Consider the following 25,977-nt stretch of genomic DNA (forward strand, 5'->3'; position numbering starts at 1 on the left):
ATTTTGGAAATGTCACATCTTATATGAATTGATCGTCATTGCGCATTTTGCAAGTTTGGTTCTTGTACTAAATACAGTTTAAAAATGATGTCTCTCTTTCGGGCATAACGGACCTAAATGCATAGGGTTCCAGCCTAGAAATTCAGCTGGAGTCGGAGATAATTCATTTCCAAGATTTAATCTTTGCTTTATAATCCTTTATATAATAATAGTAAATGCTAACCAACCTCTTCTACCTTTTTTCTTCTGTCCCCAGGGGTCTTTACCAAATCAGCCGGCAATTTGCTTCAAGGGGAACCAGGGGGTAAGATGAATGTGTTTTTCCTCACCCTTCCTGACGCCTAAAAATTGCAATGCATTAATTAGACCTGATTGTTGAGTCGTGCATAAAAAAAAAACTCACGGCACCCCTCAGCCACCTACATACTCTCTCAATATTTCATGAGCTCTTAAACCATCACCTGAAATGGAGAAGGAACTGTAGCTTGCAGTGACACCACCCTTAGGGCCTGCTCGACTAGATTGGAAACATTTATATAATTATAGAAGCACGCATGTTCATCAGCACAATTATGAACCGTAAATTAAGAAAGTGTCATTGTTTGGATGCAGTTCCTGGGTTTCGTAACATTTGCGGGCCAGAGGTTTGGTTTATATGAGAGTATTGTTATTTACAGCTAGTAAAATTGGCAGTGGCGTGCGGTCACACTGTACGACTTGGGTGGATTTTTGGTAGAGGGTGCATTTCAGTGAAACGGCTGTAACGAAAGATGCCTGTGTGCCTAACCGGATTAGCACATTCAGCCGTAGCACACCTCCCCATCAGCGCCTGTATGCCACAATCAGCTCAGTCTAAAACATACCCATCTGATCCAGAAGTGGGACAGGAAAGGTACTCGCTCCGCACACAAACAACGGACTGTGCCTGCGGTTCGGAAACCCGGGAGAGGCTACTCAACACCCCAGAGCTGCTCGCCAGGTTACTGGGTCAGACTGGTGACTGGAAAGGCTTTGTCAAGAGCTCTGGGAAGAGGTGGGGGTGTTGGTAAACCCAAGGGAGCCTCTTGTGTCTTTATGCCTGTTGTCTCAGTGCAGACATGAAAGATCTGCGACACGGAGGGGGATAACCATGGTCGCCGTGTCTCCTAATGCATTGTTCGACCCCCACAAATTCCACAGTTATAATATGCAAAACACTATCACATGTAGTCAAGCAATATCTGATCTAATGAAGTTTCTTTCCCTTTTAAAACTGGAGTAGCGTAGTTGTGTCAAGTGTGTAAGACTGGAATCAGTTCTAATTGTCAAATTAGATTTTGTGATTACATCTTTAGCCCATTACATATTCAAATTCTCTGCACTGAATTTAAGCGTTCATCCCCTCCTCCTCAGATAATGGGCTGCTGGGCATTAATGAGGTGTTTGAGCCGAGTGTGTGTGTGTGCGCACAAGTGTGTGTTTGTATGTGTGTCAGGGTGACAAATTAAGCTATTACAGCTGGGGGTAGGGAGTGATGTTAAGTCCACACTACTGAAACCACGTTATCGGTCATTCTATTAGCTGTAACCTCAGGATGCTTTCACTTCAGTCAGGTTTGATATAATATGGAGTATCATAGTTTTACAATGGATGGATATCTTTGAACATCACTCGGGAGATACATGTTCCCATTTCTGGTCCTACTTAGCCAGGTCATTTTCTTCCACCTGCAGGAGGGCTCCCCCATACCAGGGAATTCCCATAAACCTTGTCCTGGGTTGTCTCGAGATCTTAGAGGTGCAACGTGGAAAAGTCAGGAAGTGCCCTGCTGTGGATTGTCAGCTGCCATTTTCCACTAACTTGAAGTGATACTACACCCAAAAACTGAAGGAAAATGCTGTCATCATTTACTTCTCATGTTGCTCCAACCTCTGTATCACTTTCTTTCTGCTGTGGAATATAAAATGATTTTGAATTATTTTGAAAAATTTTGGTAACCGCATGGTTTTAGGTCTCATTGACTTCTCTAGACCTGAAATTGTTTGGCTACAAGTATTCTTCAAAATATCTTTTGTGCTCCACAGAAGAAAGAAATGTGTACAGATTTGGAACGACATGAGGGTGAGTAAAATGATAACCGAATTTTCAATTTTTGGTGGACTATCCAACTGACAGTGCCTTGATAATGCACGCTCGTGTGGCAGTTAACAAATAATTTAGCCATCATTGGGTTTTTACAGATGGGGAGCTTCAATTTGCTCGATTCTCTCCATCTGTGGAGGAGGATGATGCAACTGGCGAGAAATAACACAAGAAAAGATGTTTAGAGTAGTAAAATTCCTTTCATATTGAAGGGAGTGATCCCCAATCCTGGAGGATTTATGGAATCTGAATGCCTTTGATGCTGTCACTAGGGATGTTCGGGTTCAGTTCGGATTCTCAAAGACTGGGATTTCACATCATGCAGCCTCATTTTCTTTTGTTAATTGGATTTTTGCTGCACAAAATTAGTTATCCAGAGGCTACAAATATAGATGTCTGTCACAATAAACAGAAACGGTTCTCACAGAGTAAAATATGAAGGAATAATGGCAGTGTCCTGCAGTTTGACAAGCTATATCTGATTTTTTCCCCCCTTTGGTTGTATTATACATACATTTTTATGATCTTATATTAATCAAGAAACTAAAACATGGGCATAAGTGAGAGAGCATATTCAATTATGAGAGCATATTATTATGCAGAATTGTGCACTGCATGTTGCATTGCACAATTTTCATAATTCTTTTATGGGTCAGTGACAAATTAGTATGTCTGAGAATGATGGATGTCTGTGATGAAAAAGAGAAAGCTTTCTAGTTAAAACACATTTGCCAAGTTCTTAAATGTGGTTTTTGTATTCGTGTTGGTATGATATATTTTTGGAAAACTTTTGTGCCATTTTCAAAACGAAACTTCTACATGGTTCTGCAAAATAATATGTTCTCTATTTAATATGCTCCCTCACTTCCGGCTATGTATCGGTTTCTCTATTGATAACAATGCATGTATACAATTATGTTGTTGTTAATCTAAAAATGTCAAGCGCTGTAACCTTCAAATAAAAAGTCATTTATCTTGCATATTAAATAGACCATATTCAGAGTGACACCATATTTAATTTGATGCATTTAAAAGCCAGAACTAACCATGTTAAAACGATATATATATAAAATTACGTCAATGAGTCTTATAGTTGTTGTTTGTGATATTCCTATTTTTTTTTTGTTATACCAGTTATATCAAAATTCATTTAGATTAAAAAATCGAAAACATGTTCATTATAGTTTTTAAAATTACATTTTAATGTATTTTTGAATAACATAATAGATCTAGACAAAAAGTGTCACATCATTGACTGTTTAACTAAAAAAACACCTGTTTATGACTATGAGCAGACGGTCCAACATCAGCATGTATTTATGCGTTCCTAAAAGGCTTACTTTGTGTGTGTGTGTGTGTGTGTGTGTTCTGTGGCATGAGTCTACGTTTACACGACAATGGTGGTCAAAAACGGAAAAAAAACAAAAAAGTTTTTCCCTTGCACTTTTAAAAAGTTTCGCGTATACACAACAACGTTTTCAAAACGATTCGCGTTTACACACATCCATGAAAACGGCCAAAAACGCTGTATTATGTATGCCAGGCCAGTAGTTGGCGCTGTCACCTTGTTAGTAAACAGTACCTGTAGGGAAGTGACGATTAAATAATGTAGGACTATATGATGCATCTCCGCTGTTGGTTGTAATATTTGTGAAGTAAATCCACACTTTGATGAAGAAGCGTTAGCAAACTCTTGAGCAGCAACAACAGTACCATATACTCCGCCATTGTTGTGTATGTCTGTTCGTGCTTGCCTTTAAAATCGACATGTACTGCGCATGTCCACATACCTAATGGGGTGGGAATCACCAGAGGCCCCAGGATACGATATTATCACGATACTTTTGTCACAATACAATATTATTGCGATTTTAAATATATTGTGATATTCTCCGATATATTGCATTTTATTACCTTTTTCCAACTTCAAATGATGTCCCCAAATGAAAACTTGGCAACCTTTACCTAAAAAGAAACATTCCTCAGTTTGTTTATCTCACTTCAATGTTATTGTTGCAGTGCAAAATGGGATTGTCAAGCAGACAAAATGACCAACACTTTCATGAAAACCTGTCATAAATGTTATATGCACCTGGCAAACTCAGCTATTTGTATTACAGTCTAGTCTAGTCCACCTTAATTAAATGTAAACAGGTATGCACTGCTGTGCTGCTACAGGTATTTAGAACAATGCAACTTGAACTTGTACAAAAAAGTTGTGCAGACCCTTTAGCAATTGGGGCATTTGAAAGTAAATTACTGTTAAATTTAAAAATAAAAATGCTACATTTAAATTAAACATAACATGTACTCTTAAAGTAAACAATGTGCAACAGGTATGCATTGCTGTGCTCTTTTACTTTCATTTATTCCATGGTCTGTTGGAATTCTTGATTCTGATTGGCTGGCAGATATGCATTAAAACGGTTTAATGCACCGGTAGTTCCAAGTCAGTTTAATTACCGTTCTATATTAATACGTCGCTGCATTAATTGACACAAATGCACACACATCACTCGCACGGAGAGAGAGATCCCACTGCGCACACAGAAACATTCAGGAGTAAGTTAGGCCAACATAAACTTGTCAACGCTGCCCCGCTACTTTTATTAATAAAATGGCTTAGATACTGGATCACTGCATTATATTCCTCAGCAACGAGGAGGTAAAATCTCTGTTTAAGTAACTAAACTCACAACTTCATTGTTTGTAGAGAGAGACGCACAGACGCAGGTAATTCACACACACAACTGTCATTTTTCTCTCTTTCTCTCTCTCCAAAAAACGATCGATAATAAATGTTATAATTCTGTAAGAGTTACTAGTGTTAACTTGTCTATAACTAGGCAAATGACCATGGAATAAGCGGGATAATCAACGGCTTGCCGTGCGTTAAATGATTTTGGAAAAAAAGTCAACACCAACATCTAGTGGACTGTAAAGAAATTGTATAATACTACCAAATAGTATAATAAGAGACAGATATTTGGTGTCTGTGTATAGATACTGTATTGCCGCGGAAAATATCGCGATACTATGCTATATCGATTTTTTCCCCCACCCCTAATACCTAACACATACTATGCACGTGCATGACATCACCGTTTTCAAAGATTCCCGTTTTGGGTGTTTACACGGAAACGATAACGGTGCCGTTTTCAAAAACGTGCACTTTGAAACCCGTTTTCAAAAATATGCGTTTTCAGTTCCCAAAATGCCGTTGTCGTGTAAACGAATAGTCAAAATGCATAAAAAGTTTCCCGTATTTGGCTGAAAACATTGTAGTGTAAACGGCCCCTTAGTTTGTTTTGGGAGGTGGGGGTAAAGCATTTCTCTCAGATGTTCTCATGGTAAATGTGTGTGAAGGTTTAGCTTCCCCCACCCGTCTGTCCCTCTCGTCATCGCTGTGATTGTCTCAACCTGATCCTCTCTTTTCTCTCACTGTGATTCACCAGTTCTCCATCTCGCACCTCCAATGAGTGTGTGTACGTGAGAGTGTGATGTGTCTCAGAGTACATTAGTATGTATTCACAGGGTCCTCAATAGTATAGCTTACTCACTGGATCCAAGGACGAGGGAGCACCCCTATACTAAAATTTGGCTTGGGACCTGTGCATTTTGTATGTGTGGTCATTTCTGTTTGTGTGTCTTTTAGTTTCTGTGCTTGTCCAAGGTAGGGCCTCTGTGTGTGTGTGTGTGTGTGTGTGAGATTGGCTTTTTTTCCTTCATGAAAGCTAATTAGAATGACAATAAGAGGAATGAGCGTAGAACGCAGAGAGTCTCTTGCAGCAGAGGCGGTGTGGGGGGAGCTGTCCCACGTGTGAATGAAAGGGCACACGCCGATTCTTTCATCCAGATGTGACATGCTCGCCAACGTGCACAGGGACCCGAGTGCCTGTCTTGTCTGGGGCCCAGTGTTTTGACTGGCAGAGCTGTTTGCTGTTTTCTGCACACTCTTGCCAGGCCATCTTTGACAAGGTCCTTGCAAAAACAGGGAGGATCGTCTTTTTTCTTTTTCTTTTTTTCTTTTAGCCAGCGCCCGAAACTTGCTCAGTGCCAAATGTAAAAAGTTGCTTTGGCAAGTGCATAAAAGGAGTTGGTCGTCGGTTGGCTGGTTACTTACTGCAATATATATCTTGCAACCCAGGCTCATTCTAAATATGTGCCTCTAAATATATTTCTGCAACACCGTAATTACTTACCTTACTAGATGTTTCGCGGCAGTTTCAAAGTGTAAAAACATCCAGTGAGTGGCACTAAAACACGGGTTCAATACATGACCCTGGCACGTGTTTGTTACATTGCTTTAGGTACGTATTGCTGTGTTTGTATTACGTTGCTTTAGGTACGTATTGCGGTGGTTCATAATTCAAATATCCGAGGAGTGTCTCTAAAAGTTAATGCTCTATCGTGTTGGAAATATCCTCTACACCAAATCCAACCCTAAAGCTACCCGATAGTGTTGCAAAAGTGCAAAATATATGTATAAAAACACATTTGTTGATGCAGGCATGCTATTTTATTTCCTTATACAGATTTGAGCAGTTTTGTTGAACCGTAGATTCATGAGGTTCGTACCAGAGCTCTTTACCACTCAAGTGCAACGCCGTATCGTGTGAGCCACCAAGCAAACTTACTGAATTAGAAAAGCTGGATATTTGACGACACATTCAAAATTATCAGTTTTCAAATCTCGCAGCATGTTAAAATAGTTTAGAATTCATTACATAATATTCCTCAAGTAATTACGTGAAAATGAGGCTTTATTAATCGAAACTGTTGACCTGCAAATCATACTTTGTGTGAAAAGGAATAAAAGTTGACAGAGTTTTACTGCCTCTAGTGTTCATTTCAACTGAAAACTGCAGCGATTCGTGTATATATAGGTACGTTTTTTGAGTTTCGCAGAAATGTAGGTAGAGGCACATATTTCCAATGAGCCTATGTTGCAACCTGATTTCTTGTAAGTGTTTTTTTTCCTTACAAAACTCAGCGTTCCAAATCTGTAAGACTTTGATTCATCTTTGAAACACAAATAAAGATATTTTTAACCTGAGAGATTTCTGTGTCCCCATTAAAAGTCCATTCCAACAAAAATGTGACTTTTCAAAAAGTTCAAGCACATAATCCAAATGAATCCGAATGTCTTTTGAAGAAACACAATAATTTTATATGTTGGCACAATCTCTTTATATTGCTCAATAAGAGAGAACCAATGAGGGTTATTTTCACATCACGCAAGCACGATTGATCTTCTACAAGAACCAGTCAGGTTTGTTCTCGCGCATCAAACAAGTATTGTTATGCGTTTGTTAGGTTTCATTAAAAATGTCTTAATTTGTGCTTTGAAGATGAATCCCTTTATGCTGTACAAACAAAAATATGAGGAACAAATCATAAATGTTATAAATCTTGATGCTTTTGTGACATGTTCAGGTTTAACAAAAGACTGACACAATGACCTGTTTTCTGACCTGTTACATGTCAGAAATATGCAAATATTGAAATGAAACTGGGAAATAATTCATTTGTCATAGGGACAAAAATGGTTTCATAATGCCAAAACAGTAGTTTCATGCAAACTTAGGCCCTGATTTTAGCATTCTTCCCATTGAGTGCTCAATGTTGGTTTATTTTTTGTGCATACCAAGATCCCCAAGTAAAGCATTTTTGGTTTCAAAAGTATCTTCCTGTGAAGATAAAATGTGATTAATGTGGAAAGCGTGTGGTGTGTATATGATACTCTTCCAAAAATGTTGTACTGTACATCTCACAGCTTTTAAATGGCTGAGTGGAGCCAAGAATCGCAAGGGAAGATCACAGACACTTCAGGCCTTTCATGCACAAACACACACAGGGCTCTCTGTGTGTATTGCCTGTTAACAGGCCGCACTTCTCAAACTATTGTCTGTGTAGCATCTTTCTTTCAATCCATAACACACTCCTTATTTGATGCTTAAAACCTCACATTATTGTCTCCTTTCATTTTAAATGTTATTTTTTCTTTAAGCTTCTCTGCATCCTGTTGTCGTTGATGGGGATGGGTTATGGCATTTTTCAGTCACATGAGTAGATCCATTGATTCCGTTCCTGCAGCAGGGGGCTTTGGCTCGGCCCAGCAGGATGCACTGCTTCTAATAGTTTATAGTAGTTTTTCGTCACATGGGTTGTTTAAATCTTATTTGAAGAGCATTCATGGCCACGTCTAGCCATCACGTGGATGTATTTAGAAACGGAAACCTCTTTCAGGTTTGTTTTTGTTCATGTAGCTTGTCTGTCATGGCCATCCGGCAGACTAAAGTGTGACTGCTCATGGAAGTGAGCAATGGTCTTGTAAATAAGCATTGGCGTGAAAACATTTTGCATTTTAGGAACAAGTGGTTTTGACCAGTTTTTATCCTGAAGCTTTGAATGAAGCCCTTTGTATGACAAGCTTAAAAAAGAAGAACCTAAGGAAGCCTTAGAGTAAAAAAAATATATTTTATAATTGCAACCTTACCTTTCTTACAATTTCTTACAGTTGTGACTATTCACCTCAATTGCAACCTCTTTTTTTCTCATAACTGCAACTCCGTATATGATTATTGTAACTCAATATCGCACAATTGCATCTTGTTTCAGAATTGCAACTTTTTTCTTGTAATTGCGCCTTTAATCTTACAATTGTGACTCCTTGTCTCACAATGGCAGCTTTTTTTTCTCATAATTGAGAAATTATTTTAGATTTCACAAGTGTGACATCATATTTCACAGATGCAACTTTAAAACTCTCAATTGCACAAATAAATAATATGGGTAATGCTTTACAGTAAGGTTTTATTTGTTAACAGTTAAAAACATAAGTTAACATGAACTAACAATGAAAAGGCATTTAATATCTTAGTTATTTTTATTTTGAACATTTTTACTGATATATTATTACAATTAAAAGTTATATGTTAATATTATTTATTTAATGGACCTGAGCTAACATCAGCTAATAATGAACAGCATTTTAATTAATGTTAATGTTTTATTTTTTTAACTTTTTTATTAATGTTAACAGGGTTTAATAAATACTGTAGCAATTGTCGTGTTAATGTTAATGCATGAACTAATGTTAACTTGTAAATGTTACCATAATATTTTAAACTTTATCTCACAGTTCTTTTTTTACAATGAGGCAGGAAAAGGCTTCAAGAACCTGCTTTTGTAAACATTATTTGAAGAAATGACGTGTGTGTGTGTGTGTGTGTGTGTGTGCTTTAAATTTGAGTCTGTCCAGACTTGATACTATCCTTAATTGCTCCTTGAAAGTTTATCTGATCTCCCTGCATTTTCACACCAATTCTCTAGCAAGTGTATAAAATTACAAACACTACACATGCTGAGCGAGAAGACTGCCTTGAGCCTTTCAAAGCTGGCGTTATGTATGAATTTTTGAAATGTGCGGCATCAACCAATCAAAACGTAGAGAACTGTTCCACTATTGTAATCTCAGAGGCCAGTGAGGCTGTGGACGCCCCCATAGACCTGCCTCTACTTAATTTGCGCAGACTCGTCACTATAGTAACTGATAGGCGAGTAGAGGATGGCTTCTGGCTGCTGTGTGAATGGGGTGCATATGAAAGCAGCATGTGGGGTGCTCTCCTCCCCCATTACCGACACACACAAACACACACACACACACAGGGATGGTTATGGAGTCAGGTAGCCCAGTGCTTACTGAGCTTGACAGATTAGCCCTCAGGTGCTAGAGAGGAGAGAGAGACAGATTTTGCTTGGCATCCGAGGCAGTTCCTCAGGGGATGAAGCAGCCACCACAACCCCCTCCACCACCCCTCTTTCAGCTCCACAACTTCTCATCGCCAACCCCCTTTATCCTTAAACCAACCCCCATGCATCAACAGACATCCACATCCACCCCCTCTGATTCCTCCCCATTTAAATGTAACGGACTTCAGCCCAGTACCACGACAGAGTGATTTAATGTGAAAGACTCATGCGCTGCATTTACAATCTGTGACTCATCGCAAACTTGTCGATCATATCACAAATGGTGTGATTGAGAAGCCCAGAGTTTTTGAGAATTATGACAGGGTTTCCCATAAGGCAGCATGCATTCTGTGTTCCTCTTAAATGCCACTTGTTAGTATTATTATTATTTCATCTCTGGAGTCAAGTGCACACTACAAGACTCGTCGACCTTTCATGTTTTAAAAATGGGACTAGTCTGCAACAAAAAGCCTGGTTTGCTAACTCGTAGCACATTTGCACACTTGTTAATTTCTAAAGTTTACTGGTTTGAAATCTGGCCGACTCCATGTCAGGTGTACATACTGTCCTGACTAGTGAGAGAGCGGTGGGGAGGAACAGCCAATGAAATTGTGAGAGTGAAAGAAGAGGGCAAGAAATCCAGAAGTTACCCATGTTGCCCCAAGCACCGTCTGATTTATAGTACACTACCCATGTTCGGGCTCTGTAAGAATTTTAGACTTTTATTCAGCAAAGATGGTTTAAAGGGATAATTAATGCAAAAATGAAAATTCTGTCATTAATTGCTCACACTCATGTCCTTCCAAACTCGTAAGACCTTTGTTCATCTTCGGAATACAAATTAAGATATTTTTGATGAAATCCAAAAGCTTTCTGATCCTGCATAGACAGCAATACAATTGACACGTCACACATTAAAAAAACAGAAAGGTAGTAAGGACATTGTTAAAATAATCCATGTGACATCAGTGGTTCGACCGTATTTTTATGAAGCTACGAGAATACTTTTTGTGAGCAAAGAAAACTAAAATAACAATTTTATTCAACAATTTCTTTACATTCTTTAAATTTCTTTACATTTAACATTACGGTTGAACCACTGATGTCACATGGACTATTTTAATGATGTCTTTACTACCTTTCTGGGCCTTGAAACAAATCAGAGAGCTTTCTGACTCTGCATAGACAGCAGCTCAACTGGGCACTACGTGTCAGTTGAGCTGCTGTCTATGCAGAGTCAGAAAGCTCTCTGATTTCATTAAAAAAAAATTCTTAATTTGTGTTCTGAAGATGAATGAAGGTCATGGAATGACATGAAGGTGAATAATCAATGACAGAATTTTCATTTTTGGGTGAATTATCTCTTTGTCAAAAGTGACAGTAAGGAATTTATGATGATTACAAAAGATAAACTGCTTCATACTGTACCAACAGTTACTTGAGCGTCATTCTCATAGTGTACTCTTTACACACAGTTAGATATTGTGACTGTGGATTTGAGAGGAACATTTGCCTAGTTCATAATTCACAGTTCCCATAATTCCTCCATCTTGCATTTTGCCCTTTATGTAGTTACCATTAGCACTGTAATCTCAAGCTCTATCTCTCTCCTCTCCTGTCACTCTCTCTCTGTTTTTCTTTCATCCCTCTCGCCCACCCCTCTTTTTTTTTTTCGGATGAGTGGCTCTGTCCGTTTCGGATCAGGGGGTCATGTAGTCCCGTTTGTCGGTCCTGGGCAGGGATGCCCTAAACCCCACCCTTCCCCCATCCCCTTCCAACAGGCCACACGTTCCTGCTGCTTATGAATAATATAGGCAGAACTCCGTGCCATCGCATGTGGTGGGAACAAAAGACGAGCGCCTCACAGGAGCCGTAGATGAGCGCACTACGTGAAGAGAACAATGGCGATGAAGGCTGACTGTAGAGTAGATGGAACCAGCAGAACTAATTTAACCAGGCCAAAGAAAACTAAGCTCTGAAGTGGAAGGTGCTCATTACGTGACTGGTCAAAGTCAAAGAGTCATAGCTAGAACTATAATTGCTGTAGCAGAGATAAAAGCTGCACAATTTTGGACTACTAGAAACTTTCCGTCTTTTCTGACACATAGAGATGGTTTAACAATAAGTCAGCTGGCAGAGCTTATTGTTTACTAGGTGGTTGTCAGTTTCAGGCCTTGGCTTGAAAAAATAATGCCAAGTGTGAGGACGGGATGTTTCGTCTCTTACATACACTGAACCAAGAAAGGGAAAGAAAACACCACCTGAAACAACATGCCAGCTTCTCTTCTTTCCAAACAGATGCGCGCTTCATGGAACAAAACACAAGCGTTTAAAGTCATAAAATCTCATGAGCAGAATGTTTCGAGTACTTAAAATCTGGGGTGCAGTGCATCTCGCCACCTCATAAAAACATTCTAATGTTCTTAGAAAGAAGCAGGGTTGTTTTTTTCCATGGTTGCTACAAAGCACGCCCTTTGTCTCGTCCCCATTGGCCATGGCCCCCGCTAAGTCGTTCTGTTCCAGCCCAGTTCACACCTTACAGCAGACTGAAAGTATTTGACATCTCCAAACACACATGGCACCGTGCGGCAGATGTTGGCAGAAGATGGGCTGCAGAGGATGGGCTTTCTGCTCCCTTGTGGCTTATTTAGGAATCCTGTCGATCTGATGCCATTTGGAGGTTATGACGTGGATGAAACCCACCTGTGTATGTGTTAATGTTATTGACAATGGAAAATGTTTGAACAACAGTACTGTTGCTTGGCATAGTTACTTTACTGAACTGCTTACTGATTGTAAGGACACTGGGTCTCATTCACTAATAATTGCGTAATTATTTTGTATTTGATGGTATCAGTATACTTTGGTTGTTCACCACCCAAACTAAAAGTGTGACGTGAGATCATGTGACACTCAAGACTGGAGTAATGACTGCTGAAAATTCAGCTTTGCCATCACAGGAATAAAATATATTAGAAGAGTAACCGGTTATTTTAAAATGTAATATTAAAGTTAATTTTTAAAAACACTTTCTGTTTTTTGATTCTTTGATTTCTGCGCTATAACATTTGCCTAAAAGATTTTATGTTCAAATGCTTGTGTATGGTTAGTGATTGAGACCCACTGTGAGAAAAACAAGGTGAATGACACAAAGAGCTTGAATCACAATCATCATAAACGCACACAGCTCAGGGAGAGAGATAACGTTTCAGTAGTAACCCTCAAAGCAGTCTGTATTTGCATTTTAACCTTAGTGGTATACTACCTAATGTACTGATCTAAAAGCTGATAAAGTCTCACCTGCCAAGTTGGGCGTTGGCTTTCACTGGAGGAATAAACACAGAAAGGAGCAAAAGGCAAATGTATTAACAGTCAACTTTGCGACATAGATAATGAACTTTGCATAAAGCCTTTGTATTTTACACTTTCAAATCTTGGATTGAGATGTGAACACCAACAAGTTCACATTTTCCCATATGTGAATTTCCTACTTTTAATTTTTCTTTATAGGGGTGGGGGGAAAATCGTTATGGCGTAGTATCGCAATATTTTGCATGACGATATTGTACCGAGACACTTGTAAGTTTCAAATTGCAGGTAAATAATGCACATAATTTTACATGTAATGCAGGAAAACCAGATCAACTTTGAAATCTTTTGTCAAACTGCCATTTCACAAACAGCGCAAATGAATCAGCACTACCGTATCTCTCTCTTTCTTTCTTTCTTTCTTTCTTTCGTTCTCTCTGTCTCTCTCTCTCGCTGTGTAAAGAAAGCGCGTTCTCGCATATATCTGATCTTGAAGCAACTGTTACAGAAGGCTAAATATGTGTGTTATTTCAACACACTTATGCTGTTACATCAGTCCAAGCCAGTTGCGCACTGGGATGCATCAAAACTTTCAATTAAACTTGCAGTTGGAATCAAAGAAGCTGTTTACATAATGACGCGTCTACACTTCCAGCATGCTGCTCATTCATAAACACTGCTCACCTGTCACATTATTGCTATCCGTTTTATCTTTTTATTCATATATACATATATATATATTTTTTTTTAAATCACATTTGGTCGGTGCTGATAGCCTTGTGGGCAGCGCACCGACGCGCTACGAGCGTCTCGAGTTCGAATCTCAACTCAAGGACCTTTCCCGATCCTGCCCCCCATATCTCTTCCACTTCGCTTCCTGTCAGTTCTATTCTGTCCTATCATAATAAAAGGCGAAAATGACAGTCAAAAGTTTGAAGTCAAACTGTCTCGCGTTATTTTGAAAAAATAACCAGAAATAGACCAATCACATCATTTAGTGTCCCAATTTGTACACCTTGAAGGATTTGTTAACATTATATATTGCAATGCATGTTGTCACAATACTACAGACATTTTTTTTTAAATCGCAATAATAATTGCCTCTGTTGATTACCATCCCTCTTGTTTATAGCCCTTAAATCTCTCTTACTCAGATCTAAGTGGCTTAAGTGTGATCCTGCCGCCATGAAAAACCACGTTCTCGCTGGAGACAGAAGCTGGGAATAAATGACATATGGTTATGAAGATTGAGGAGGAATCCGGCAATGGAAAAAGAGGGCAGCCCCCAGAATGGACTGACCTGCATGACATTGATTAGAATCAGAATATGAAGTGTGCATGGTGGTTGAGCTAGGGGTCGACAAGTGAATGTACCACATGGGGGGGGGGGCAGCGCTTGTCTCCTGGAGAGAACGGGATGGGGGATGGGATGCTTTGGGAAAAGGGGACTTTAAGGGGGGTAAAGACTGTAAATCCATGGCTCTGGTGATGCCTCAGAGGTGACTGGCTTTTGTTCAGTCGGTGTGGCCATTTGAAAAGCAAATGATTATTCATTCCTTTGCAGCATTGCCATGACCTACATCTGGGACCTCCTTGAAATGACTTGTTGAATTTGGGCGAAGAAGACTAGCACTTTTGGCAGTGGTTTCCAGCAGCAGCTGTAGTCCCAGGACTAGCTGTTGGCTGACCATGATGCTTTTTTTGGTTTGTCACAGGAAAAGTTGCATTAGTCTGATCATATCGTACTGCCTCGGTTTTTGAAGCCGAGGACATATCTGGGTCATTACCAGCGTTTTCCCCGATTCAACCCCCATGAGTGTCCATCGTCGTAGCGGGCTACTGTTTGCTAGTATGTTGTGACTGCTCGTGAGTGCTTGTTTTGTCGCACGGAAAACTAACAGATAATGATGGGGGCAGGGTTCGTTCTGTGGGGGTTGTGAAGCTGAATGTGTGTTTGTGAGACTGGGAGTTTTTTATTGGCTCCATGTGGCCGACAGTGCTTATGGTTGTACTGCGTGACCGGGCATTTTTGACAGCCAAAACCCTTTTCTGCCATGCCTGTACGTGCGGTTTTTAGATCTGTAGGATGGTAATTGCTTGCTAGGGTATTTATGCACTTCATAAAACACAGCTGAAATGAGTCCAGTGTGCTTCTAAAAATGAAGAGGTCAGTGTTTGTGTTTTCTAAAACATTGAAATATGCAGTTTCAAGAAAGTTCAAAAGATGAACCTGTATGTTCATAAACACAGTTAAACTTTCTTTGATGCCAGGGAACTCTAAATATAATGATCTCTTATTGAGCGACTCCCTTTCTAAAATATAAAGGCAACTGTATATTTTCATGTATTAAGACCCATACTATAATTAGTATAATTAGGTCCTTATGCAAAAGCCTTTTTTTTATAGTTTTCGTTTTGTTTTCTTGTTTTGTGCTTTGCTTTACTTTACTTTACTTTGTCTTTTGGTTTGGTTGTTTTGTTTTAACTTGTCCAAGTTTGAAAACCCCATCTGTAGAGGAGCATTTAGATTCAAGCAGATGTTTAGTTAGTTTCTTTAGTCACTGCTGGGAAAATTGTTCGTTTTCTGTGGACAAAGGTTGCACTACTCTTTTGAGTGCTTTCATGCCCTAGGACATAGATGCATTCTTTAAACCAGTCTTTAACCAAACATGCTCACACAGCATAACCCTACATATTTGAAAATACCCCATGGCTCTATTTGACAGGTGCAAAAGCCTTTTTTTTATAGTTTTCGTTTTGTTTTCTTGTTTTGTGCTTTGCTTTGCTTTACTTTACTTTACTTTACTTTACTTTGTCTTTTGGTTTGGTTGTTTTGTTTTAACTTGTCCAAGTTTGAAAACCCCATCTGTAGAGGAGCATTTAGATTCAAGCAGATGTTTAGTTAGTTTCTTTAGTCACTGCTGGGAAAATTGTTCGTTTTCTGTGGACAAAGGTTGCACTACTCTTTTGAGTGCTTTCATGCCCTAGGACATAGATGCATTCTTTAAACCAGTCTTTAACCAAACATGCTCACACAGCATAACCCTACATATTTGAAAATACCCCATGGCTCTATTTGACAGAGGGAATTAAAGGTGCCGTATTATTCCCCGTCATTTTACTGATGGAAAACCACACACCTGAAAACCGTTTTAAACAATTTGTGACTTTTTGTGTCCATAGTCGTTGCCATTTTCCACCTCTCTTTTGGACACACTCGAGCACAAATGACAGACCGCTGTCTCCCGAACAAAAATAAAGTATTTAAATTATGCGGACTCTACCTATCCATTTTCCTCAAATCTAGGGCACTGCCTCAACTAAAACATCCATCATTTTCAGCTGGAGGCTGTTTGAAAGGAAAAGCTGTTTTTAATGACACCGCAATACCTGTTGCTTAATGAGTTTGTATTTTGGATTGCCTTTCTGTATTAGTGAAAGTAGGTTTCTAGGCCTCCCCTAAAGAATATAGCTTGTCTTTTAATATCAGAAATAGCTCGCATGAAGTCTTAAGTTATATTTTATAGGAGCCACCACATGAAGTAGAGTTGAGAGTGCCGCAGGGTTGATTCTACTTATGGCATGGCTTTGTGCATGCAGAGCTGCCCAGCAATCTTATTGATTCCTTTTCACAGGACTTTGAACAGGTAGTGAGGTCGTGCTGTCGATATTACTTGTTCAGGGCAGCATTTGTTTTGATCGCCCTCAGATGACTGTGAGAATTATGAGACTGACTCAGTTACTGAGTCGTGACCCTTGCGTTGCCTCGGAACACAAACTCAGAGCTGCAGTCGATCTGGCACGAATCAGTCAGAACCCATCAAAGTGCAGTTTTGCTGTTCATCTAGCTGAAAAGTTTTGTAGCACTGAAGTGGTTGTACCTTACTTTTATGGATAACAAAGAAAATACTTTTCCCCCCATTATAATTAATTATACATAGATAAATAGATAAATAAACTAGAAATAGTTTCAGTAGGTGGTCTTTTTTTCATTTCATTGTCCATTGCTTTTGCTGTTTTTAAAGGACTTCTGCACATTATTGCAGAGCAAAAGTTTGCATGTACTCTGAAAAGGGAAAGGTTTCTTTGGCTCACTTGCTTGTTCATGCCTCCAAAAAGCTCCCATAGGGATCACAAATATTACAAAACAAGAACATATGAACAACTGTCTCACATTAAGTTGTAAGTTTTTTAAGCACTTTAATTATGTGCGTATATTATTTTAATACAATAAGCTTCATGAGTTCATATTTATATTTAATGTGCCAACATTTTCACTTGTAAAAAAAATGCTACCTTTTATTTTTAGCTACATGTTTTGCGATGTGTCAGAAATGATATATTTCTGTTTTATCAGATACCCTTTACATTGGGGGAAAACATAGTATAGGAATTGGAATTATTATTATTATATCAGATTTGAATTATTATTATATTATTATTATTATTAGACTGGAATTATTATAGTGGGAAAATAATAAAAAATATTAAAAAAATGTAAATAAACAGCTGGAAACGCTATAGTTATATAACACCATGAACACTATAAATTCATAAACACTTTTGCTGGAAAATGTCGGCATATGATGAAAAAATATTTATATGTAATTTTTAAACCTACACTGATGCTTTCAAGACATTCCAACAATTTTTCAAAACCTCTTCTATTAGACTGGAATTATTATAGTGGGAAAATAATAAAAATTATTTAAAAAATGTAAATAAACAGCTGGAAACGCTATAGTTATATAACACCATGAACACTATAAATTCATAAACACTTTTGCTGGAAAATGTCGGCATATGATGAAAAAATATTTATATGTAATTTTTAAACCTAAACTGATGCTTTCAAGACATTCCAACAATTTTTCAAAACCTCTTCTATCCCTATAATTTAGAAAACTTTACCATGGGGGATGAATGTTTTTGGTCACAAGGCATAAAAACATGTATATGAATGACAAATGTAGATGTTTTTACTACAAGAAGCCTGAAAGTCTTGTATGTTTAGTCTCAGTGTGTTGTGCTTCCTACAAACCCACATTAAACTCGTATAATTAGCAAATATTAATCTTTTTTTTTTTCAGTAATAGGCGAGTACAAAACCTTCCATCATGAAAATATTGGGTTTTGGTACAGCAAGTGCCTTTTCTAGGGAAGTAATAACTTAATTGCTTTATGAGGACATGCTGCTTAACATTTTACATACAAACTGAGCAGTGTTTTGGAGAGACATCTCTGGGAGGAGTTCCTTTGACTGGTTTATTGAATGAAAGATGTTTTTCCAAACAGCTCTGTTGAAGTAAGTGCCGCAAGCTGGAGCTCTTCTCGATAAACAAAAGTCTGTGTTTTAGGCATGGAAAGGAGTTCCTTGACTTTTTTGTATTATTATTTGATTGTTCTGTGTAATGAAAGTTAATTCTTGATGTCATTCATCTGTTTTTTTTTTTGTTTTGTTTTTTTTGTTACACAAGAGTATTTCCATTGCTTAATATAGCCATTTAATAGATCTGAAGCATGAGGGTATAAACAAACATCCGCTCTCATAATTGCACTGTTTGTGTGTGTGCATTTATAGTGGCCAGTTATGTATTTATAAATGTATTTTTAGAGTAAAATTAGACTTTATTGACACAAGTCTATTTCTTTTCATCTTACAGTATATCAAGATTCCTGCTTCCTCGGATTCTCCTGATGCTTTCCGTGTCTTCTCCTTCTACCTGTCCAGTGACAGTAAAGACAAACCTCAGGCCAGCTTCGACTGTATTCACCAGTATGTTTCTGGGTAAGACAAAGAAGAAAAAAAATTCTAATAATATCGAAAACTTCGAAAAATATAATAATAATAATTATTATTATTAAAATTTTATAAAAATTGCATCCTGTTATTTTAGAGCACATACAGTGACAGACAGTTCAGACTTACCACAAAATTCTGACAAGCTTCTGTCCAAATAAATAAATAAATAAAAGCAAGCACCATAAATACAACTCTTAAAAATAATTGTTTAATTAATGAGTATTACTGAAATTGCTTAGTAATAAATTGTATTAGTTATTATGTGTCTTAAATGTCAAATCAGTGTGTTGAGTGTAGGTTGTTGTTTGTTAGGCTCAACATTTACTTTGACCTAAAGTTCCCAAGTTCCATTACAGTATTTGGCGTCACGGTCAGTTGTGAAGTTGCTGTCTCTTGATCGGGGTGGCACTGATCTGTTCGCTTTCCAGCTCAAAGGAGACTTGTAGTCTCACAATACTCCACTTGTCTCGCTGAAGAATAGCATTAGATAGGTTTGTGGGAAAGAGGATGCAAAGCAATTCCACAAAAACCGGTTAAGGCCATTAGTCATAAATTAGTCACTGACTTTCCGGCTGCTTTGTGGACAAAGGAGCAGCTGTAAAACTTAGCAATGGGGAGCGAGGCGTTAAACATGTCAGTCTTTACATAGCAGGCTGATTCTCATAGCTTTCAAGGAAATTTCTGTAGTGATGTCTACACTAATATTGACGTAGCCTTTTATTCACCGTGTGTTCTTTTAAACATTTTCACACAAAATTCTTAAATGAGAATACACTTTTTCTATCTGTCTATCTGTCTGTCTGTCGATTTGCATGTACTACAAAAATAAAGCTATTTATTATTTTTTTTTAAACAAAAAAACATTTTTAATTTTTAATAATTTTCACAATGTTACTGTTGGAACTTTTACTTATTTATTTAGATCAAATAAATTCTGCCTTGGTGAGCATGGTGAAGACTTACTTTTAAGAAGCATCTAAATAAATAAATAAATACAATACAATACACGCATACATAAAAATCTTACTGACCCCAAACATATGAACAATTAGTGTGTTTAATATATGGTGACTTATGTAATATTATTTGTTCAATGCGTATGTATTTAGTAAAATATATAATGTATAAAATAATGTTTATGTATTTCTAAGTAAACCATTTGAATAGAAATTCTTTTTATGACTAAAATATTTGTTACATGTTTATATAAATGTTTTTTTTTTCTTTAAACAAGCTCTACAACCATGACTCCACGCAGATATAAATTCATAAACACCCTTAAAAATGATGCCATATGGTGACACATCACTTTATTGTTTGTAATTTCCAAACAGTTCTAACTGATGCTTTCAAGACTGTAAATTGGAATTTCAACAAATCCTCATGTGTATATTTTCCAGCATGATAATTTAACTCGCTGTGTATTTCCTGTTTTTGCTTAGAGATGGCAGGGAGCATCTGGAAAGTCAGGGCAGTATTCAGGACAAAATCACGGTGTGTGCCACCGACGATTCCTACCAGATGACCCGCGAGCGCATGTCTCAAGTGGAAAAGGACATCTGGAGTCGCTCAGCCATCGAGATCAAACCTGGATCCACACGTCCAAGTAAGAATCCAGCTCATGCACACAAAGGACCAACTCTATATGCACAGATGCAATTAGCTCTCATTAAAACATGTCTTATATCAAATAACACGTTCATTTCTCCCAAAAGCAAGTAATATGTTAGCCTGGTAGTATCATATCCTGTTAATAATGGTGGATAAACCAGGATGTTTTTGATCAAGGGATGGTTGTGTATCAGACGAGCCGTGTAAAGATGCATTTCCCTCCCCCAATCCCTCTTTCTCAAGCATTTATCTGCAGATGACACCGGCACGAAGCCACAGACCTGTTCCATTAATCTGATTGAGACTGCCAGAAGTATGCGCGAACAAGTCTCATGCTGGGTGGATGAAGTTTAGCCCAGGATTTTAATTACCATGGCTGGGGATCAATTAGGTTTTCATCTGCAGAAATACTGAATTATACATGGGGTCTCTCTCTGAAGCAAAGTCTGCAATTCCCCAAGCGATGACTGGAGAGAAGGACACGCGTCACGCTGGCCTCTCGTGTCTAAGAAAGCTGAAAGAGAGCACTTGAGTGGTTAGAGAAAATAAGGTCTGTTTGAAATTTCGGAATCGCTTTCACCGAGGAAAGCAAACAGTTCCCTTCCAAACAAAGCTCTGCAGTATCCTCTTTTTTGTTGTTGTCAGTATGCGTCTCAATTTGCCTTGTAATGTAAACACATTTGGGCTGCAGTGCTTACTAAGGGGTATAATTTAGAGACGGACATTATAGGAGGACCAAAGTGGGATGATTTGATGTTGCACCATTCAGATTTCATATAATAGGTGTGTTTGGGTGAGTTTATACTATTTGCTTTGGCTTTTTATTCCGTCACGGACGGGAAAAAAAAAAAGTAATACTGTCTCCATGCGTATTTTTAACCATATGGTGGTAGAAACTGAGCCATGTCCTTGCACAATTTAGTGCCTGGCAGATACATTTGTTTGGCTGAAACGAAAATAAAACAGCCTCCAACTTTTTTCCCCATCTCTGTAGTCGAGCAGAGAAACCTCTTGTGGTGGCACACTGTATTTCTGTGGTGAAGTAATGGTACACTTATCATGTAGGCGCTTCTAAATACTGCTTTGCCCTCATAGCTCTCATAGTTGGCAGAGGCTTTGAAATGTATGGCAGGTATTTCAGTGGACGTTCAATTATAAAGAGCAGAGGTATTTTAAGGTCGCTCTAACTTTGTACACTGGTAAGAGGCAGGCAGAAGTGCATCATCAAACATTTACTATGTACTTATTGTTGGATGATTTTGGTTCTCATTCATTTAGTGATCAAGATGAGTACAGTCGTCGTTAGTGGTCAACTGATATGGATTTTTTGATGGTTGATGCTGATATCTTAGTGAGCAGGGTGGCCACTTGCTGATGTAAAACCGATGTGTAGACTTATGATATTATACTATCTAATCTAAACATAGTAAAGAACATATGCATAACAATTTCTGTGATTTAAATTTGCATTTTATATTTTACAGAAATAATTGTATTCATTTATTATATTTAGTGCTGTCAAATGATTAATCGCGATTAATCGCATCCAAAATAAAAGTTTTTGTTTACATAATTTATGTGTGTATTAGGTATATTTATTATGCATATATAAATGCACTCACATACAGTATATATTTAAAAAATATTTGCATGTATTAATTTATAATCATATAATTTATATTATATATAAATATATTTAAAATATAAACATAACTTATTTTTCTTAAATATATACATGCATGTGTGTGTATTTATATATACATAATAAATATACACAGTACACACACAACACATATTATGTAAACAAAAACTTATTTTGGATGTGATTAATCGCGATTAATCGTTTGACAGCACTATATTCATTATATTTAAATAAATCATTTGGAAATTAATCAAAAAATCAACTTCATAAGAAAAAAAAATCAACCTGTAAAATAAACTTTAGGCTAATTGGGACATTCCCCCATTTATCTGCTCATTTACCATGTGAATTTCTTGGTTATGTGCTCCAATTATAGTATCTTTTTCACAAATAAAGAGTTTTCACAAATAAAAGTTAAACAACAAAAAAATAAGGAAGTAAAGTTTGACTGTAATAAAGATAAAGAATAGGAGCTTGCTGTGTTCTCGGCGCTGTCAAAATAAAAGTCCCTCTTCCAACACCTATCGGCCAAATAGAAAAACTAAAAAAACTAAAAAAGTAACAATGCCAAATAACAGCAATATCTCAGTCAACCACTCATTGTGTTTATGAATATACAAATATATTTATAAACTATACAGTGTAGCATTTACTTCAAGCACAGTCATGTAAGTTGTACTATTTTTGAGCATGCAGACATGCTTAAACAAGTGATTACTGAACTTTGTGGGGTAAAACAATTTGATTTGATGAGATTGCCTGTAAGGCTAGATTTGATTAAATGTTTGATGTTGGAGTCTTATGACATCTGTCTACAGTTTATACAGTATTATTGCCCCAAAATACAGTAAAGTGTCTCGAATGCTTTTGGAGAAAGAGAGTGTTTAATTCAGCACTTTTTGCAAAGCGCAACATGTTTAGGCGTCAAGAGGAATTCAGTACTGTTGTGTTTTTTTTTCGCTCTCGTTTGCCAGCGTGTTGGACTGTGTAATAGTCAAACATTCCTCATAAATGGGATCATTGTTCTCGCAGTTCTGCGGTTATTGCAATATATCATGTAGTTAATGCAGCTGTTGAAATATGAAGACAGCTCTTTTAAGTATAATAAATTGTGCCAGTATGTACGATTGGAGACCTTTTTAAGAAAGGAAAACTGACCTCTGTTGTTGAGGCAATATGACATGACTCGGTTTATTTTCAGTGCTGAAGAGGCAGTCGAGTTAGACAATAATCTTTCAGCCCGTTTTATGTCACTTAGCAGATTCTGAGCTTGTTTTGAAGACATTTAAAAATGTTACAACTATATGGGTTTCTAAATTTGCCATTTCTTTACAGTTATGTCATTCTAAATGACAATAAGTCAATTATTCAGAGGAACTTCTGAATAATGTAGGGGTCACTTGTTTTTTCCATACAGTTAGAACAAATGGGGTCAGAAAATGGCATAAATTACCATAAAAGTGCTTATATGACTCGTCTGCTATTTTTAGAGTCTTATATGATAGCTTTGTTTGAGAAAATTGGCTCGTTTAATTCAAGAACGATTCTTGAATGAATCATTCTTTTGAGTCAGATCCCTTCAGTGAATTAATTGATCTGTTTCACAAAACCAGCCTGAATGATTTATTTTTTTCTCAAATCAACCCACTGACTCCAATTGGAGCAGTAATTTTTGAGTTAAGTGCTGACTGGAGGAAGGTTTCCAGTGAACAGCGACTTCAAATTTGTGTCTGTTTCTCACACAAAGCTTTCACTGCTTTAGAAGACTTTATATATAGTGCACAAGTCATATGTGGATTGCTTGATACAATACTTTTATGAGGCCTTCTCTTAAGAAATACTTAAAAATCATAATAATGTCGCCAAAATAATAATGAAATTACATAATGTGTATTTTCATGAAAAAAATGTCCCCATACATTTTTATGTACCTCTGCCAGGTCAAAACTGACTCGAATACAGCAGGAAGGATAACCATGAAGGTTTAAAGAGATATTCACCCAAAATGGAAAATTCTGTCATCATTTTCTCACTCTCATGTTGTTCTCATGACTTTCTCTTTTGACAAAAGAAGATATTTTGAGAAATGTCAATAGCCAACAAAACCGTTTGGCCACCAACATTCTTCAGAATATCGTTTTTTGTCTTCCACAGGAAAAAAAGTAAGTCATACAGGTTTGGAACAACGTGAGGGTGGTACATTTTTTTTTGTGTGCGTGTTCCACAGAAGACCGTATGTCATATGAGGGTGAAAAAATGATAACAGACAGTTCATTTTTGGATGAACTTTCCTCTTGAGTTAATGTGAAGATTGCTTAAAATGACTTGAGTAATTTGATTTAACCCAGTCCATTTGAATTTAACTCACAAGACAACAGCGTAGTGTGTTTTTGCAGCAATAACAAAGCCCTAAAGCGATCTAAATGGAAGCATGAATGTTATGTAAAACTGGATGAGCACAGGGGCGTAACACTCGCTGTATGAACAGCTTATGCTTCACTTTGTCCTATTGCAACCTTCAAAGTACAGCTTAAACTTCTAATGAGATTAGGCATGCTTGATATCTATTAGCTCTCCTGTGTCCTGCTGGCTCCAGGTGAAATAGCACACTGGTGGGAAGATGGAAAACAGAAAAAAACAGCTCTATTTGAGGTGCTTTCGTTTCCACCACTTAGATATTTGCACAGGAGAGAGAGAGCAATGTTTACCGCCAGCTCTTTCACACTCTTCGTCCCACTCGGTGCATGCTAAATTCAGAGTGCACATCCGGAGAACGGCTCATACGAGTGTTATGTGGGCCGTCATGTTTACTCGAAGCCGTATTTCCTAAAGTGGTCCAGCGCTTGCTGTTTACACTACTGTATGTGTGACAGTCATTTGTCACGGCCCTAGCGCTCACCCCTTCTCTGTTATGTGTGTCTAATTTCACCTCAGGGTGGCTCGGTTTTGTTTTGCGTAACGAGAGCTTGGGGATTTGAGTGGCCCCAGAAGTTCTGTGCTATTTTCAGAGCTCTCGGTTTATTTTCAGTGCTGAAGAGGCAGTCGAGTTAGACAATAATCTTTCAGCCCGTTTTATGTCACTTAGCAGATTCTGAGCTTGTTTTGAAGACATTTAAATATGTTAAAATAATGTAAGGTGAATGCTTTTGTTTTACAGACCAAGTCATAGAAATCATTAGTGACCCTTATGGTGTGTTTTTTTTCCCCTCTCCTCAGGTAAATGTGTGAAGATTAAGAAGAAACAGGGCCTGCCGACTAGCTTTGACAACACTAATAGACATTCACCCAGCAACAAGAGGAACGGTACACCTAGCTTGGTGGCCCACAGGCCCTTGAAAGAGCGTGTTATTCATGTTCTGGCCTTAAAGCCCTACAGCAAGCCAGAACTACTGCTCTGGTTGGAGAGGGAGAAAGCCAGCCCCAAGGACAAGGCCGACTTAAACGCTGTGCTGGATGAGGTAAAACACAAGTGCACAGCATGCTACAGTGCAAATGCACAACAAACTAAATATTTATAATCTACATAAATGGAAAATTGTTTCCAAACCTCAGTTGGAATCTTATGAGAGTTTTTCATCGATATATTACATATTACTTTCACATTCAAAAGTTTGTTTGTTTTTAAAAGTTTTTGAAAGAAGTTCAAGACTGCATTTATTTGGTGAAAAATACAGTTAAAACAGTAGTATTGTAAATACATTATATATATATATATATATATATATATATAATTTTT

The 25,977-nt window shown here is 37.7% G+C and overlaps 1 protein-coding gene across 1 annotated transcript in view; it reads left to right on the forward strand.

Annotated features, from left to right (window-relative positions):
- The window catches only part of LOC107556260 (RNA polymerase II elongation factor ELL2-like), a 60,789-nt gene that overhangs the window by 20,843 nt on the left and 13,969 nt on the right, over positions 1-25,977 (forward strand). The window contains exons 2-5 of the mRNA XM_016239326.1: positions 257-304; positions 18,849-18,973; positions 20,431-20,594; positions 25,458-25,699. Of these exons, the coding sequence (XP_016094812.1) occupies positions 257-304; positions 18,849-18,973; positions 20,431-20,594; positions 25,458-25,699 (579 nt within the window). The remainder of the gene's footprint in view (positions 1-256; positions 305-18,848; positions 18,974-20,430; positions 20,595-25,457; positions 25,700-25,977) is intronic.

Source organism: Sinocyclocheilus grahami, unplaced genomic scaffold (assembly GCF_001515645.1).
Source record: "Sinocyclocheilus grahami isolate Dianchi unplaced genomic scaffold, SAMN03320097.WGS_v1.1 scaffold562.1, whole genome shotgun sequence".
Classification (NCBI taxonomy): Eukaryota; Metazoa; Chordata; class Actinopteri; order Cypriniformes; family Cyprinidae; genus Sinocyclocheilus; species Sinocyclocheilus grahami.